The sequence below is a fragment of the Sander vitreus genome, chromosome 8 (assembly GCF_031162955.1).
Source record: "Sander vitreus isolate 19-12246 chromosome 8, sanVit1, whole genome shotgun sequence".
NCBI classification, from domain to species: Eukaryota; Metazoa; Chordata; class Actinopteri; order Perciformes; family Percidae; genus Sander; species Sander vitreus.
In genome coordinates, this window is record NC_135862.1 from 8,139,138 (window position 1) to 8,156,844 (window position 17,707).

The 17,707-nt window shown below is 41.7% G+C and overlaps 1 protein-coding gene across 1 annotated transcript; it reads left to right on the top strand.

Moving 5' to 3' along the window:
* The first annotated feature begins 1 nt into the window (after position 1).
* Positions 2-17,591, top strand: hsd17b12a (hydroxysteroid (17-beta) dehydrogenase 12a). The gene is made up of 11 exons (XM_078256602.1): positions 2-363; positions 9,678-9,724; positions 10,557-10,632; positions 12,203-12,310; positions 13,286-13,350; positions 13,526-13,570; positions 13,993-14,027; positions 14,811-14,892; positions 15,082-15,147; positions 15,860-16,009; positions 16,253-17,591. Exons 1-11 carry the CDS (start codon positions 186-188, stop codon positions 16,391-16,393), a joined length of 993 nt encoding a protein of 330 aa, XP_078112728.1. The 5' UTR covers positions 2-185; the 3' UTR covers positions 16,394-17,591.
* Positions 17,592-17,707: the final 116 nt, after the last annotated feature.

The following is a 17,707-nucleotide window of genomic DNA, read 5'->3' on the forward strand; positions in this document are numbered from 1 at the left end:
GGCAGAGTAGGAGGTTCGCGGTGCACTTTAAATCAGGCTAGACAAGTGTTGGGGGAGTGTGTGTGATGCTACAACCTCCTTATAAAGGGACTCTCTCTCACGTTGTGGCTTGGAAATTAGAGCACATTGCCTAAAATTGAGGTCTCCACACTCTCACACACGCCGAGTCACCGAGAGCCGCTGCTATGAACTGGATGAACGCTGAGGAGACGCTCCGCAGGGCCGAGACGCCTCTCTTCTGGGTCGGCGCGTTCACTGTGGCCTCTCTGGCTCTGTGGCTGCTCTACAGGCTGCTCTCCGGCTTTAGGATCTGGGTCTTGGGAAACGGGCAGCTGCTCTCTCCGAAGCTGGGCAAATGGGCAGGTGAGTTGGGTCACATCAATTTTCACGCCACCTACATCACGGTCACGAAGAGGGCAGCTCTAAAGTAGGCAGGTGAACTCGACGTGCAAACACCAGCAATAGGTTATTCAGCTCAAACTTCACTTTGGCAAAAAAAGAGCGCATTCTGGAGCGTTTCTGTGGCTTAATTCAAGGGGAGGTTGGTGTTGCGTAACAAGCACAGGTAAGCAGCTGATTGACTGGCGAGATAAGGGTCCTTATTAGCTCAATTGGCTTTTTCTCTCGCGTCAAACTCAGCACCGTCTGCTGCTACGGTCTCCAGTCAGCGTTTTCTCCCACATTTGGAGCAGTAGGGGGGTGCCCCACATTGGTGAGCCAGTGGCCAAATTGCGCAGGCTATGCGCACTTTTCAGAGATCTGTTTTATGTGGGTGAGCTCTCAGCCAGCGCACTACTGAACCACATTAGCCCATCCGCATGATGTAGGACAAACCTATATGCCCAATTAAAACGTGACCTACATCTAGATAATTTCCGTAGCTTTTGACTCCTCAAAATATTTACATTGGGGTAGTTTGTCCAACATTTTGACGCTACTGCTAATAATCTTTTACCTCACTCTGTATATGAATATATTCAGGCGGTGTGTTGTCATGCATTTGCTTGTGTCGTCGGTTTCTTTCGCTATCATTCCTTGCCACATTACTTCTCGTTCTGTTTGCCCTACACGTTGTTAGATAAGATTAAAACGTCTTTAATTGGATTTGACACTATAATGTACTTTTTCAACGTGCTTGGACAAATAGGAGCGAGTTGGCAGTCAAATCTAAGTATTTTGGTTTGTTAGAGACTAGTCTCATAGGAATCGCCCTGCCATGGCTTGACCCACTTCTCCAGTCTCCTATTTGGAGAAGATCGCAGCGTCTGGAGCCTCTTGCTGCGCAATTTGCCGAACGCTTCCCTTTGCATCAGGATAGGTTGATAATATCTCTCAAACACTCCTAAACCAGACGACCCGGATGATTTGAATGCTTAGTGTCTTTTTTTTGTTTTTGTTATAACCCATGGTTATCTGCAATGTGCCTCCTAAATCGTCGTTTTTTTTTAATGAATGAAGTGTTTAATTGATGCCCTTTGCGCCATAAGAGGGAATGAACGCATGACTCAAAGGTAGGGTGCCTTTAGGAATGACTGTACCTTTTTTTTTTTGTGGTTCTGCTGGAATATGCGGAGGAATACCGGTGCACATCGATGAGTCATGCGCTTGTTCATCGCTTCGTCATCCATTGGTCATACTGTATAGAAAATGATTCCCCCCCCTCCCCCCCACACACACACTCTTCACTCCACCTCCAGCACCCCTAGTATCTTGTCAGACATAGCTGTAACTTCGCAGTAGATGTTTCCTTCCTGCACTCTTAAGAAATGATTCCTCAGGCTTGTGCTCTAGCAGAGCCCGTTTTTGGTGCAGTATAGAACCTTTTTCTCAAGGCTTTAATTGCATCAAGTATTATGGGTCAAATGAAATCCCTGTGATTCTGTTGAACTCAGTTTTAAGAGTGCAGGAGATGTTCTAAGCCATCAGGTTTTTTGTTTTAGAAAATAATCTTATTTTACAAATCTATGGGTTAATTGAAACAAACTATTTCACACCAGCCACATTTATTCTTGTATACCTTTTTCTTAACATTTGAACTTTCATGCCACTCCCTGAAACCAGTTCCTGGCAACAGTCTGACAAGCCAACGGTTGAACCCATGGCAGAAAGTGAACAGGTGGAGGAGGGTAGATGTTTGCTAGTGATGAGGTGTCCTCCTCAGCTGGTTGTACCAGATGTGCAGGTCTGACCAGCTCAGGCAGTGCTGTGATTTTATTTCGTACTCTTGCGTTAAGTGGTGCGACTTGTGTCTCCACCTTTTTCACTGAAACTGAGGCACCTGTTGCAACAAGTTAAACTATTAATTGAATAGGCTCGGTGAAAATATTATGCTGTGTTGAAGCTGCTCCACAGAAACTGCTGTTTGTAGGATTTTCAAACATTTACCTATTTTCTTTCAAATCTCCCCTGAATCTTTCTTTCTTTCTTTCCGTCACATAATACCTACCAAACCTTTTATAACTAACCTTGGCAGTACATATTCAGTCATAAAAAGTCATTGTGTAGGAAAACATTTGAAGCTTCTTTATGCTATATCTGAATTGTGGGCTGAAGATAGACCTTAACATCAACATACTGTAATTTCAAATGCTTAATTTTAATAAGTGTTATTTGGACTAAATAATAAGCCTGTGGGTTTGTTTTTTGACTTTGTGATAAAGTAAGGGGAGGATATTGGCTTGTCAAGCAACCATTGAACAATTATTTCAAGAAATCACATTTAATTCACCTGTAGAAAGGGTTCTTAGACTGACATGTTTAAAATGTGCCACATTTGCTAATCCACATGGCTGTTATTACAACACAGAAGACAACTGGTATTTTCTTGTCAGACACGTTTGAGTGTGTGCAGGTGAGGTAAAGCCTGGTAACACTAAAATTGGATCAACATTTTTTTTTCCCATGTTATCACTGCACATCTTTGTGTGCTGAAGCTCTGCAGCTCCACATGCAGAGGAGAGCATGGATTTCTCTGGAGTTCCTCTGTTGGTCTTCCCCTTAGTGGAGGAGACTCCTAGCGGCAGAACGGCAGCACTGCAGAATGGGTGAAAGCAGCTTCCCCAGCCTCTCTACTACACTGTGCATCCGCACACACATACTTACCCTCCTGCCAGCCCAATCACTGTCTGCAGCTCAGTTATTAGTTTTTTTTTTTTTCTAAACCTTGAGCGAAAGCTTGGCGTTCTCAAGAACAGGCACATTTGTATCTGTTTAGTTTCTTAGCAGATTTGGAGGACGACCAATGGGTGCATCAGAAGGGTAGATTCCTGCAATTTTAAAGGTTTAGTCTTTGAGTTTACATTTTTAAAGACTCTCTCGTATTTCATGGTATTTTAGCAGATTATCTTTATCTATGCTTTTTTTCTTTCTTTTTTTTTTTCTCTCTCCAGTGGAGCAGCTTTTCACTCTTACGCGTAGTGGTGCCCAGTTTTCCACACTCTTAGCCTCCAGCATCTCATATTATATAAGAGCCAGTGTCTGTTCTGTTGAGTGTGTGAGAAACTCCATTACAGGGAAGTAAATTAGACCAAAGGGAGCTTTTTGCGAGGGTGGGTAGTGATGTGACATACGCCTTAGAAGTGCTACCTCCTCCCTTTGACGTTATAGTTTATTGAATGGTCTTATTATATAAGAAGAATGCAGCCACTCATAAGAACGGCACCATCATTTTGGAAGACTTGGGTCAGCACTTGCGCAATAATTTGAGTTTGATTTGACTCCAGTAAGAAACAATTGGGCGTGCAAGTTTATCAACACAAACTGCAGTGAATCAAGAGTCACAGGGTGGCGTTTTTAATTATTATGGGAGAATACATTTCAGTGTTTATTTTATGAATAGCCATTAGGTTTCATTCATGGTAAGAAAAATGCACGTGTGAATGACATTTATCTGTTTCAACTGAGGCAGGGTCTCCACTTCTTCATGCTTGTGAATGTGCTTCCCCTAGTGCTTTGTATCAGAGAGAGTGTGTGGGCAGAGAGAGAACAGTGGTTCATGTGATAAACACGCTCTGTGACACGTGCCAGAACCAGGGATGCTGGGTAAAAAAAAGGGAGAAAAAAATCCTCAGTATCTCCCTCATTTCAAGCTCCCCTCAATCCCTCCCTCCTCCCTCACTCACTCATCTCTCCATCCAGTGAGTGTGTGTGTGCACATCAGTTTCTCTATAATATCTTGCACTCTTTGAGGCTACCAGTACCATCTTCCTCTGAGCATGTCGTTCTCTTCTCCAGTTTGTGTCAAAACAACTAAACGTTAAATGGTAATACTGTAGCTTCACAAACACTACCCGTTTCTTCACCATGTCAAGTTGGTCGGTTTTCTGACCACTGTTATGACTACATGAAGCTAGTAACTTGTAACTTTCTTTAAACAAATGATCAGTTAAATGGTATAGAGCTGCAACTAAGTTATTTTCATTGATTAATCTGCCAATAATTGGAGCTATCAAATGTCATGTAGAAAATAGTCAAAGCCTGTACAGTTTCCTGTAGTCTAAAGTGGCATCTTCAAATTGCTTGTGTCCATCCAACAGTCTAAAACCTGAAGATAAATCAGGTTAACTTTCGTATAAGACGAAGAAAAGCAGCAAATACTCACAATTTGAGAGGCTAGAAAGAAGGAAAATGTTTGGTATTTTTGCTTGAAATAATTGTAGATAATCTTTCTGTCGATCAACTAATTGACATTTTTTTCAGCTATTGAGTGAAGTGAACTGGTATTGGCTTGAGTTCCTTAAATGATCAACCTAGAAAAGGCCCCTTTTCAGCATATTTCTAGTTGAAGCACCAGCAGCTCACAAAATACTTTATTTACACTTTTGGTCTTTTTAAGCCATGTACTTTACAACAAAATAAATCTGAGTTTAATGACTTAGCCACATTTTACACATACCCAACCATGTTTAATGAGGGCATTAAGTTCAATAATGAAGATGCTCAGTCTTGTTTTTCTAAACGCAAAATACTGGACCACCAGCATACTTGGAATTAGTGATTTATTGGCTTCTGTAAAGTGACATCTCATATTGGTTGCAGTCTAACATGCCAGAAAGGCAAGTTTGTTCAGTTATGAGTATCTGTTGAATGTACTTGGGAGGTGTCGCCGTCAGTCTTTAGTGGGACAAAGCTGAGAAGAATGTATGAAGTAATGTTCTGATCTAAGTCATTACCTAGCTTTGGATCACATAATCACGAGAGAGAGAAGGGTCACACACAGTGTGCAAGGGATTGAAGTAGTTTTAGGAGTAAAAATAAGTTTTTTTGTTTTTTTTAAATGTGAGGTTTGGTCAGACTCTGTCTGGTTATAGTTTTCGATGTCCTTTGGTTGTAAACTAATTGGCAAACCTTTTGAAATGGCATCTGTTAGATTAGTAATCAGCAGCATAACAATCATGATGTATATTTGTTGCTAAGACATTTCACAGCATCATCCACCTGAAACTCAAGTCTTTTAAAATACAAGTTACTTTTTAAGAACCATTACATTTGTAATGGAACTCTACATCAATTGTATTCACTAATGTCTCAAATGCAGGAATGTAAATGATACAACAGGCCTTTTCAGTCCTGTACCATTTGAAGGCTGAGTGTGCAGGTTTTCATACTTTCCATTAAAGATTCCAGCAGGTGATTTCACTGATTTTCACTCCTTCAGTCAGGAAGTGAAATCACCTGCTGTAGGCTCTGTTTGAACTCAACACCTCCACATAGTACAGTCTGTCTTTTAATGGCACACATTCAAACGGCAAAGTTTTTTTTTTTTTTCCTGCTCAAAAATCTCCTAGTCTCAAAAGTAGTAATAGTGAAGGAAACTATTGATTTTTTAAACAAAAACTTGACTGGAGACTACTTTTTTGCTCTGTACCCAAATATAGATTCCGCTTCTATCTTGGGAAGCTCTAAAGTACATGTTCCTATTTTTCTGCCTCTCACCCTCCCTCTCCTTATTTCTCTCTCCCCCTGGCCCGATCAAGCTTTATTTCTGTCGTCTATTATTTTGTATCACCCATGTGACTTTTCTCCCCTGCTATTTAAAGGTGTGTGTGTGTGTTCGTTCGTTGATAGTTTGGGGTGCGACAGATTGCATAACGGTACGTAACGAGAGCAGGGCATACAAGGACCGCAGTCTCTCCTCACTGAGAATCTTAATTGGGGATTTGGATTTGTGCTCATTTTAGCTCAGTCTCACTTTTTGAATTGGAAGTTGAATCTTCCAAAAAGAACTCCTGTGGGTAACTGATAGTCGAGACCATGCCAGCTTTCTCTACGACCAAACACTTATCTTATTTTAGTAATCGGCACACCTTCATCTTGAGAGGGAATAATAAGTGAATTAATGGAAATCTGAATCTCCATATTCATAAAGACGTGAGGTTTTCTATTGTATTTTTAATATGAACTGCTCATCCTCACACACATGCCCTTCTCATGCAGTCCTCGTTAATCTAAATAAAAACATCACATCTATCGGTGGCATTTGTGATCGCCCTTTTCTCTTTTTCCACTGCTCATCCGATCAGATCTTATGCGTTTTTGTTTTTTTCCCAGCCTGCAGTGCTCATGCTGGCATCTGGGCAATAGGTGGAGGGCTGAGGATGTAGCAGCGGCCTGGTCGTCGTGGTAATGGTGGTGGGGGGGGGGATCTTGTTGGTATTCAGGTGCTGCGGCAGGCAGGCAGCTCCCAGACGAGGCAGTGCAGGCGCGCTGCTATTTTTACTCCTCCTGCTGCTTTTTTTAGACCCTCGGAATAGTGAGCAGGCAGGGGCTGCTCCACTGCTAGGGAGGGAGGGAGACAGAAAAGGCTGGGGGATGTCAATACCACTGGACGTGATGTGCAGCACTAAGCAGAGTTGCGGCGCATTTGCGCCACCGTCAGGGCACTTCAGAGCCAACATGGTGGACCAGTTCTCTCGGAGGCGTTGGAATGGAGGAAACTGAGTTCAGACCGCCATTGCTGGGAATGAATAAGAGGCAGCAGTGCACTCATCCTCTCTGCCACATTAATACTTTCATGGATTTCATGGACACCTCTTCCCTGGCCTCTCACAAATCTCCATTTATTGTTCATTGTACACATCACTCTCGTACGTAGTTGCCCCATCAACACACTTTTACCCTTTCGTTGTCAGCGTCAGTCAGGTGCTTGCTTGCGTATACCCTTTTTGTTACATTACGTCTGTGTGTATCAGATGTAATGCGTTGCTCATGTGAGGGGAAATTAAGTTCTGCTGGGAGCACTGGGGTAATATGTGTTTGTGACTGAACTGAAAATGTATTTTTGGACGTTATGTTTGTTCAACAGTAAGAGTTGAATCAGTGATTCAATTTTTCTTATTTTTAGTTTTTTGTAGTGGAGATTTGTCATTGGAGCCTTTCCACTTGAAATGCAGCAGACTTGGCTAATGGGAAGGATTTTACCCGTTTAGTGATGAAACAATCAAGGGGTAGTCACTTTTTAGGTAGCATTCATCTGCTTTTTTGGGAAGGAAATGAGCCTGAAGAGTGGAGATAATACAGACTACTTTTTTTTTAAATGCATGGCATGCATAGCCTGAACATAAGTACAGCCTGACACATAAAACACAACTGACACATAAAACACAGCTAAGTACCATATGTTCTTTACAAACGTTCATACTACGTGTGTTTTGGCACATTTAACACATTCTTGCACGCTCTCTTCTCGGTTAAAGTTCAAATGTCGGTGAGATGCGTGTACTTTGACATTCTCGCATGCAGGTGCAATTCTCTGCACCTGAAACTCAGTCATGCAAGCGAACAACATCCCAGCTGCCTTCTGTGGGGTTTATTAGTTGTGTGACAGGAATGTGGTCGGTGCACTGTTCAATATGTCTCAAAGGCTGTCTTGCAGTCACCATCGAGCAACCTTGTAACTGTCATGTTGGTTTTATGTTCTAAACAGTTTCATTCTCCTTTTTTATTGTTCGTTTTACTCCAACTCATCAGAAAAAATTGCATAAGTAATTTCCTGTTATTTTGGCATGCGTTTTATAGATTTGTGTAAGAGTATGAACCCTGTTGCTCATAAAACAAGTCTAATTCACATCACTAGATTATATTGGAAAAGGCTGATTTTTATGTCGCGGTGGTTGTCTCCCCCCACCCCCTCAGCCATTTTACTTTGCAGCGAGTATAGCCTCTCCCTCCCTCTGTTTGCCCCCACCTGCATCTGCAACGAGAGCCTGATTTGGTACAGCCCGCGCCCATTGAGGCTTTTCTACCACAGAGCGTTTCATTCTTAACATGGGGAGTTTTAAAAATAGCCAGGGATTCTGCTCTCTTCTGACTTTGTCTCTCACTCACTCTCACTCATATTCACTCACTTGTTCTTCTCTCCTCCACCGCCATCTCTATTGTTTCTTTTTCTCCTTCACACATTCGTTCTCTTGCTTCCAGTTCTATTTTTAGCCACTCCTAGGATCCCTCTGCACTCCCCCTCCTACCCCACTTCACCCTCCTTTCTCCTTTTCCATGTTCGTCATCACTCCCTCCTCCTCTGCATCCCCTCTCTCATCTTGTCTTTTTCCTGCTCTCCAGCTCCTTGCCAGAGAATTTCCTTTACCTCTAATCTTTTATCAAGCGTTGCTTATAATATATTCATAATGCACAACTGTGTATTTAAGTACCACCACCCATTTTGTTTTTTTGTTTTTTTGGTCTTGCATCTTCTCCCCCCCTTTGTCAGTCATGAAGAAGCTGGGGTTGATAGGCAGTGAATGTTTAAAAATAGCCCTGCTTGCTTGACAAGGTGAAGAGAACTCTAAACACAAGATCACCAGCTCCCTCTCTCGGTCTTAGTCTCCCCACGATTCGGCTTCTTTACCATCTTTTGTTCTTCTATGAAAGCTTTCCTCTGATTTTGCCAAACCGTTCTGATCCTGTCTGGTTTTTCACCATTCTCCTTCCTCTTTGTCTAAAGTGCAGGACACTTTATTTACCCTTGCCAGTCAGATAAACATGATCTTAAAAATCCTATTTTGCATAGCAGGAGCTGCTCCCAGTGAGGTAGGGCTTTGTGAGTCCTTTCCTGTCTACCAACTTTGTTCTGCTTTAATCTATACCATCTTATCTCCGCCTCTATACAATCTCCTTCCCCTCTGTCTTTGTAGCTTAATCTTTATTTGACTCATATATCTATATTATCTTGCGTTGTTTGCATTGTTTCAATATCGGGGCCAATATTGAACTGCACACTACCTTTTGTGTGTACTTTGAGAATGGATGCCATGTAAGCATCTCATTCAAAACAGAACTTGACTGATGAAAAGGCTTTCATTGTAGAGCTTACAGAGAGGCTTTTCTAAATAGAAGGTGAATAGTATTGTGGGGTGTGGCCCCCAGTGGATTTACTCCATGTTAAAGCTTTCATATGACTGTCCCGTCTGTCACCCATAAAGAGCCCCGGGCTTATCTCCATGTTGGGTCACTGAGCAGCCATTATGGTGACAACTGGAAGTGGTCAAACCTGATGTGAAGGTGTGTCGTAAGCCTGTGAACAAAGAGGATCCTATTAGTGTTGTGTGGCTGTCACAAAATGCAAAGATAACTGTGATTGGACTTTTAAGAACATTAGTTGAACAGGCCACTGCCCTGCTACAGTGAGTGTTGTAAAGAGAACTAATGCTAACTTCTTTGTCTTTTCTGTCTCTCTCCAGTTGTGACGGGAGCCACGGATGGAATCGGGAAATCCTATGCGGAGGAGGTAAGGTTCCTCTGCCCATATTTATTTCATTCATGGCAAAGCTGTGACTCATGCGTGCGCGCGCACACACACACAGTGTTCACTCATAGGCCACGGTAAGGGAGAGCTCTTACAGGCCTATTAACGTGGAAGAAGGTCCTCACACACATATGCACACACACTTCAATACAGGCTCAGTCAACAAGAGCTCATACAGAGGTAACAAGCACACATTGAATAGGGGCTACCCTGCCACGTATTTTGCCCATAATAGTGTGGGTGTGCTAACTGTATGATGTCATGTAGGGCCTTTGACTCATACTATTGCTATTACATGCTATTGGTGCTGCAGTGAGGCTAGTCGCTTATCACGCAACAGTAGTCCATTTATGCTGCAGGGTTCTTTTGTCATGTTAGTGTCTATGCAGAAATGCACGTCTTGAATTCTGCTGTCACATGGAACCTGATAAATTCACCTGTGTCCTAAAGTGCATCCAACAAGCATGCTTCCAACAAAGTGAGCACAACAATTAAGTTTACACATGCAGCCAGAGATAAATGATCAATCGATGGCCACTGCATACATTTGGATTATCTGTTAGCATTGCTCTCCCATCGTCTGATCCAGAGTTGAAGCATACTCATCGAAAGTTGAGAAATACAAACTTAATTCCAACACTTTACAGAGTTAGGATATTGTATGAAAATGATGAGACGGAACAATTTCTCTGATTTCTGGGCAGTTTCTAAAGTTAAAACGTGTCTGTCTCCTCTTGCTTCCATCTGTAGTTGCCAGCACTGTATTTTAACGTCAATATATTCAAATTATTACAAATTGGTATTTCCTTTCCAGCTGGCACGTCGAGGATTTGCCATGATGTTGATCAGTCGCTCCCAGGACAAGCTGGATGACGTGGCCAAGTCACTTGGTAAGTGTGTAAAGGTGTGTTTGTGGCTGCACGACATCATGGAAATCTGTTCGGGGTTGAAAGCAGTGAGTGGGCTGATGAGGGGGGGTGTGTGTGTATAGGCAGACGGTGACATCCAGACCTGCCAGTGCCAAATCAGAGGGCATACCCTCGACCATAAGGATTTAGAATAGCCTCAAAAACGGAGAGAAAATAATCACTGCATCTGTTTTGAGGACAAAAAACAAGTTGGCATAAGTTTATTTTGGATGATCTCTCTTCAAAGTGTTGCAAGTTCTTTTTTCATAAATGGAATGTTTGTTTTACAGAATTTCATTTTGTGAGCAGTTTCACTTTTCAGATTTATTTGGAAACATGCAGCCAACCTAGCAGGCTGTGTTTTACTTCCTCACTGTCGATATGAAGAAAAGCAGATGAAATATCTGGCTTGATTTGAAGAAATGTATTGAGTAACATGTTCATCTGAGAGATTTGTTAGAAACCAACCAGGCGTTCCTCATTTAAGTCTACACAAATGGAAAATGAGCTTCCATTTCAAAGGAAAAACTTCTCCCCTCCTCCTTTCTGGCCCATCTCCAGATTTTAACAGAGACTGAATGGTGAGTGGCCTCCCCTGTTCAAATAGTGCTCTCTTTCCATCTATCTCTGACGTCTCCCACAGCGCAATTTCCCCTGTCGTGCTTCAAGTCCACAGAGGGGGCTGATGGGTAGTCACGAGCGGGATGCGGCGTGCCAAACTCTGGCACTCCTCCCTCACGAATAGTCTGACAAAACACCTCCTTGGCATGTAACCGGGCAACCCACCCTGTCCCACCTATAATTTTACTGTCATTAATGTTTCTCCTCTCTCTTATGCAAACGGCTCTTGACTTTTGATCGCACCTACCTGGCAACCCCAAATTACTCCTCCATTACTCAGCCTTTATATTTCTGCTTTGCCACCATGTTCAATGCAGCTTATATCATTTTCTTTGACATGGACACAAAGTGATTGTGATGACTAAAAATAATCTGGATATAGATTTCATGGAGGCTCCCAACCCCTAGCACCCCTTTTTGTTTGTTACTTGCATCCCTTTTAGGTTCCCCCTCTTTATCTTGTCTTAATGCTGAATATACCCTGACACACTACTGGTCTTTGCTGAGGCACATCCCAGGAATTTTGCGTTTACATCTCCCTCCGCCACCTATCAGCTTGTCCAAAGACAATAAATTCTAATTTCAGCAGGCGCGTCAAACATGACGAGGGAGTGAAGGGAGGGTGGGGGGGGAGAGAGAGAGAGAGAGAGAGAGAAGATCACCTGGCTGGTTTGTTGGTATGCAGTGCCCTCTTCAGTTCAAGTCTGACAGTGACTGTTTTCAGGAAACGGGGGGATTGCTCTGTTGTTGTGCCATGTAATGCTTGCTTATGCGTGATGTGAGTTTGGTGTGAATGCAAATTCATTACCTTAAACTGGTATCCTTCTAAACGTTGGTCTTGTCTCATTCCTATAAACACTTTTTGTCCATTGCCATGCATAGATATCATTGTAACTTTAAAGTTAAAGGACACTTGTTTCTCCCTTCACAGAGGACCAGTTTAAAGTGGAGACCAGGACCATTGCAGTTGACTTTGGCAAGATGGACATCTACCAAAAGATTGAGGCGGGGCTGGCTGGTCTTGAGATAGGTGTTCTTGGTAAGAACTGATTTTGTTTTCAGGACAGTGTGTTCATTCATCCTTCTCTTTACAGTGATGACTTGCAGGCACCAGTTGCATGTCAACATGCATATTTGAAAAAGATTTTGGTTTTGTCTTCGGTGCAGTTAACGTACTGTAAGAACCTGTTGTATTGCAGACATAAGAAAGCCAAACGGTACAAGGCAAACTATAAATCACTTAACCACTTGGACTACACTTATGTGTATTCAAGCAGAATGAGATGCATATGTTTGCAGCAGGAGGTGAGACGCTTATAGAGTCGATACTATTAAAGATTGGACATAATTCATGGGGTTGAAGGGTGTTGTCATGTACAAAGACAGTTTGGCCTTTATTTCACTTTTGGCAAACCTCCCTTCTGGATTTCACTACATGCATCGGTCAAATCATTCAACACTTATTGTGGAAATATATAAGGTGGTGTGGTTCCCTGACTCTGAACAATGGAGTAATTTGATTGATTTTAAACTCCCTTAATTTAGATACTTGACTTCTTTGTCAACTTTGCCTGACCGAAAAAGTGAGATGTGCACACTGAGATTATACCGAAGGAGACACAAAGGATGAATACTCTTGTGCATGAAGAATTCTTTTTTTGATGCATTCTTTTTAAAAGTGTCTACAGTTCGAGCTTTCAAGACTTTTTCAGGGAAATTATTTTGACATGGATATCAGGACTCATGGTATATGTTTAAAGTTGCACTACAAGTTTGTGTAATTTTTAGACGTTTAGACTCATGATCACATTGTACATTTTGGTTGGACCATTTAAGGAACTATTTGTCCTTACTATGCCAATTGTTCTGGTAAGGTGTGGTGTAAATGCCTGTTTCTATCTTGTTTGCTTTTGCTGCCACCTTATGGTAGAAATTTTAGCTCGTTTGATTTCTCCAGCACCAGCTTATTTTGTGAAAACAGGAGAATTGTTTTTTTCTTCCTTGTTTTCAACAGTCAACAATGTTGGTGTGTCCTACGCCTACCCTGAGTACTACCTCCATATTCCTGATCTGGACAACGTGAGTTTTGTTATTTATTGTTTTGCAAATGGAAATTCTCTGATAGTGTACAGTCTCAAAATAACTGAGAAATTAATTCCCATGCCCCATAGTTTTATCTCTTTTTATATATGTTGTGATAAATACATTAACTTATATGTGAGTGTGTAGCTGACCTGTGTTTTCTGTGTTTCAGTTCATCACAAACATGATCAACGTCAACATGACCTCAGTGTGCCAGGTAAGTTTCTCTTGAACGTCTTCACACTTTTTTGCTCTTCAGGGATGAAATATTCCAAATACCTTCAGCCCAGTGATTGCAAGCTACATCTTTTTATATCACGGCCCAGGTGTTTGTTTAAAGTTTGAAACCTATTCATGGGTATCACTTTCCCCCTTTTGTTCTTTTCCTCCTTTTCTGCCATGGTACCTGCAGTGTCTGTTGTTCCCAAAGCAACGGTGGACTACACCAACGCTGTCTGTACTTGCCACCCACGCATCTCTCTCTCTCTCTCTCGCTCTCTCTCTCGCTCTCTCTCTCTCGCTCTTATATATTTTTATTAAATAAAACTCTTTCCCAGTCCCCTTGTTCTCCTTCATGAGTTTTATCATTGTTTTTTGTGTTGACCGCTGATAACTGAGCTTGTGGTGTTGTTTCTTTAGATGACCCGTCTGGTGCTGCCTAGAATGGCTGAGAGGTGAGTTAAATGATAGGCTTCCATGTTTTGCGACATGACTGCAGTCAAATATCAGTGTCGTAAATGAGGGATTGTGGCACAGAGCTGCACAAGGAATCTCAAAATTAAACAAAACCTTGTTGTCTAAGAACAGTATTTGGTAGATTACACTTCATAAAGGTGACTCTTTTATTAAGAAGGGGGCTAAGAAATCTTCACCAAGCACTTCCATCACTGCATTTCTTTTTCTCTCCTCCTTTGTTCACAATGCTGACAAGCTTTCAATTCACACAAAGTGCTCTTCCCACCCGATTGGCTGCTCTGTTCCCATGTGACTTGTGCTGGCCAATAGCAGCGCAGGCACATTTGGTGCCGTGTGAGGCTAGAGCGTAGCTCCACTACATCACTGCAGCAACAGGCTGCCATGGCAACACACACAGCCCCTACCACACTGTTAGTGTGTGTGTGTTGAGCATCACTTTGTGTGTATTTGTAAGTGTGACTTTTGAAAATGTATTGCACTGATCTGGGATCAGTGCTTCACATCTTGAGGAAAGCCCTGTTATGTAGATTGTTATCGCAGCAGCATTTCAATAGAGGATTTTCAGCAGGCTTTCTTGATTTAACAAAATTCCAAGTGAACAATGAAGCCTCTGATGTGTAATTTTGACCAATGCCACATCATCAAAACATAAGTTTTGAGTCCTGGAATTTTATTCAGTCATCCAAAACTCTGTGACTAACTCTTGCCATCACAACAAAGCAAAGTTCTTGTCCTAAATCACCTTGTTGTGTTTTTCTCAGGTCCAAAGGTGTTATCCTGAACATCTCTTCTGCCAGTGGCATGTACCCCCTCCCTCTGCTTACAGTCTATTCTGCCTCAAAGGTGTGTGTGACATCTCTACCTAATAAACAAACATAAGTTCTCTTTGGAAACTGAAATGTGTCATATTGGTCCGTATCTTGCTTGTTTCATCAAGCCAATCCTTCCTTATATTTGGAGGTTCTGATAACAGCCCAACATTTTGCTCACCTATTTATTAAAATGTACCATCTTTCATCCTTCTTTGTGCAGGCCTTTGTGGATTTCTTCTCTCGTGGCCTTCAGGAGGAATACAGGCGTCATGGCATCATCATTCAGGTGAGTTTGGGGCTTGTCTGCTCCTCTTCCCCCACCCAGCATATTTGTTTTTTTTGCCCAAGGATGTTCGCTCAACTGTTGGGACACCTAAGATTAAGCTTTTTTTGAGCAAGACAGATTCTAGGAAGTGGGAACTGTTCAACAACACGGTTTCCCCTAACTTTGACAGACGGTAGCACAAACCATACTACTGTTTTATAGAAACCTTTGCTATAGATTACTCAAAGAAGTTAAAGAATCCATCTTGTTGCTCTCAGCCAATTCTGCCTAAAGGGCAATGAATGAATGGTGCATTTTTACAGCGGGGGCATTTTTGAAAATATGTTGTTCCACATGAGACTTATTTGTTCTGTTTTTAGCAACCTCTGTAGCATTCACTCGTGTGCCACCTGGTGGTTGAAGTGTGTACAGCAGTTTCACCTCAGCAAACCCTGAGTGTGTTTTCACCTGATAACCCCAGTCATCGGGCCAGTTTACGGCAATGATTTTATGTATTGAGTGCATCTTGCAGTGCCATGGGTAGGACACATGATACGTCTTTTGTTTGCTGCAAATCTGGAGTTCAACTGTGGGAGTTAAACAATGCTAACCTAAGGAAGGCCAAGGAATTTCTTATTTTTAATTTGTGGTTGGGCCAGGAAGTTTTTATTTTTATTTAAGGGCTTGATTTGTTTTTTGAGCTCATCTCATATTTTCCCTTGTCTTCCTGCAGAGCGTGCTGCCCTTCTTTGTGGCCACTAAAATGACTCGTATCAGGAAGCCCACCCTGGACAAGCCTACCCCAGATCGCTACGTTGCAGCTGAGCTCGCCACTGTGGGTCTGCAGGGCCAGACCAATGGCTATTTCCCCCATGCTGTCATGGTAAGAACTGCAAACCTCAAAATACTGAACCTATCCAGGAATACATTAGGGTTAAGTTTTTAACTTGGTTATGGAATGTCAGACTTAAAACTGAACTTTCTGGTTCAGGAGATGATTTTCATCCCCCTTGAAGACTTTTAATGAAATAAATATCCAGTTTCAACAAAAACATCCAGGCTGCTTGTCTTAATCAGTTGATTGTAAACCCACGCACCTCTTTTGTGTCGTTTTCTTTCCTTGCAGGGTTGGCTGACCACAAAGCTTGTGCCAATCAACCTTGTCATCTTCTTTGGAGCCCAAATGAACCGTCAGCAGCGTACCGGATACCTGCAGAGAAGGAAGCTGCGGGAGCAGAGGAACGGACAACGTCTGAAGAGTGAATAGGAGACTCCTGACCCGGTGCAACGTCAAAGGAAAGATTCTCTTTTTGTATCTCTGATTTATCATCAAGGTTTGCCTGATATTTCACATTTGCACCTTCAATAAATGTGCACATAAAAGCATGTGTATAACTTTGTGTTTAAAACAAACTCTGATGTGATTTGTTTGGAAAGAAATGGACAAAGAATGCAGGAGCTGAAGTGATAATAAAAAGCTGCTCTTGGCAAAGGACATAATACATCTTGTAACTGATAGTGGAATAATACAACCAAAAAAAAATTAAATAAGAGTGCTTTGTTAGCCCTGCTGTTGTAAGCAGTGGCTAATGGTGGTGGGCATCTTTTATGTATAAATATTTATTTTATATTTGTGAGCACACGAGACAAACTCGGACCTTTCAACCTAGTCCGGTTTACAAATCATTGAGCCATTTAAAGTTGGCAATTTCTGCTTTTTTACATTGCATTACTGAACTACTATTATCATGCATTTGCTCTTTCTTACCTTTTTTCTACAGTATTGCATATTTGCAGTAGATTTAAAAATGATCCTTTGTGGTAGGTTGTTGCTGCACTCGTTATAAACCAAAGTTTTTCACATGGTTAACTGTTGCATTCATCACAATCCCTTTCTACTGACATTAACGTTGAAAATGGTCAGATTCAATGATCGGGTGTTCACTGGTTAAAATGTATTATGAAAGGATGTAATTCAGCTGGTGCGATGTCCATGTGAACTATACAGTTGCTCTTATTTTGTGCCTTTTTTTATTCAAGATGTAAATCTTAACAGACAATGGAAAACCTCTTAACCGCTGCATATTTACAGCGGTTCCTCCAGTGTGTTTTGAAAGGAATTCACAGGAATTGAGAATATTCTCGATTCATTGTGGAGCAATTATCCCTCCAGTTGAAGTTAAAACAAAAATGTGAAGGTTTTGTATCATTGCCTACAGATTGTTTCACATACTACTGTTTGCTTCAGAAACAGAACTGCTCCTCTTTACACTGTTGGCGCACAATTGAATACCCCATATGACTTGGTCTGACCTGTGCCTTAACTATCTTGTGAATGCTTTTGTAACCAGTTGTTTAATATGCTTGGAAAATAGAATTTCTACATGTAAAATGCACCGTTATCGTTTATATAGCTGGCATCTCATGTTTTCTACTGTTTAATAAAAGTTATGGCGTAAAGAAAAGTGTTGTAGTTGTGTGTTTTTTTTTTTTTTTTTTTTTTTCTCTAATGGCTGACTAAAATGACAGCTTTTGGGATATAATATTGGCTCAGTAGCACAATAAACCCAATGAGATATTT

Coding starts and splice junctions, on each gene's coding strand:
- hsd17b12a (XM_078256602.1), top strand. CDS start 186: ATGAACTGGATGAACGCTGAGGAGACGCTCCGCAGGGCCGAGACGCCT. Junction 12,311..13,285: donor TCTTGAGATAGGTGTTCTTG/GTAAGAACTGAT, acceptor TGTTTTCAACAG/TCAACAATGTTGGTGTGTCC. Junction 13,571..13,992: donor ACATGACCTCAGTGTGCCAG/GTAAGTTTCTCT, acceptor TTGTTTCTTTAG/ATGACCCGTCTGGTGCTGCC.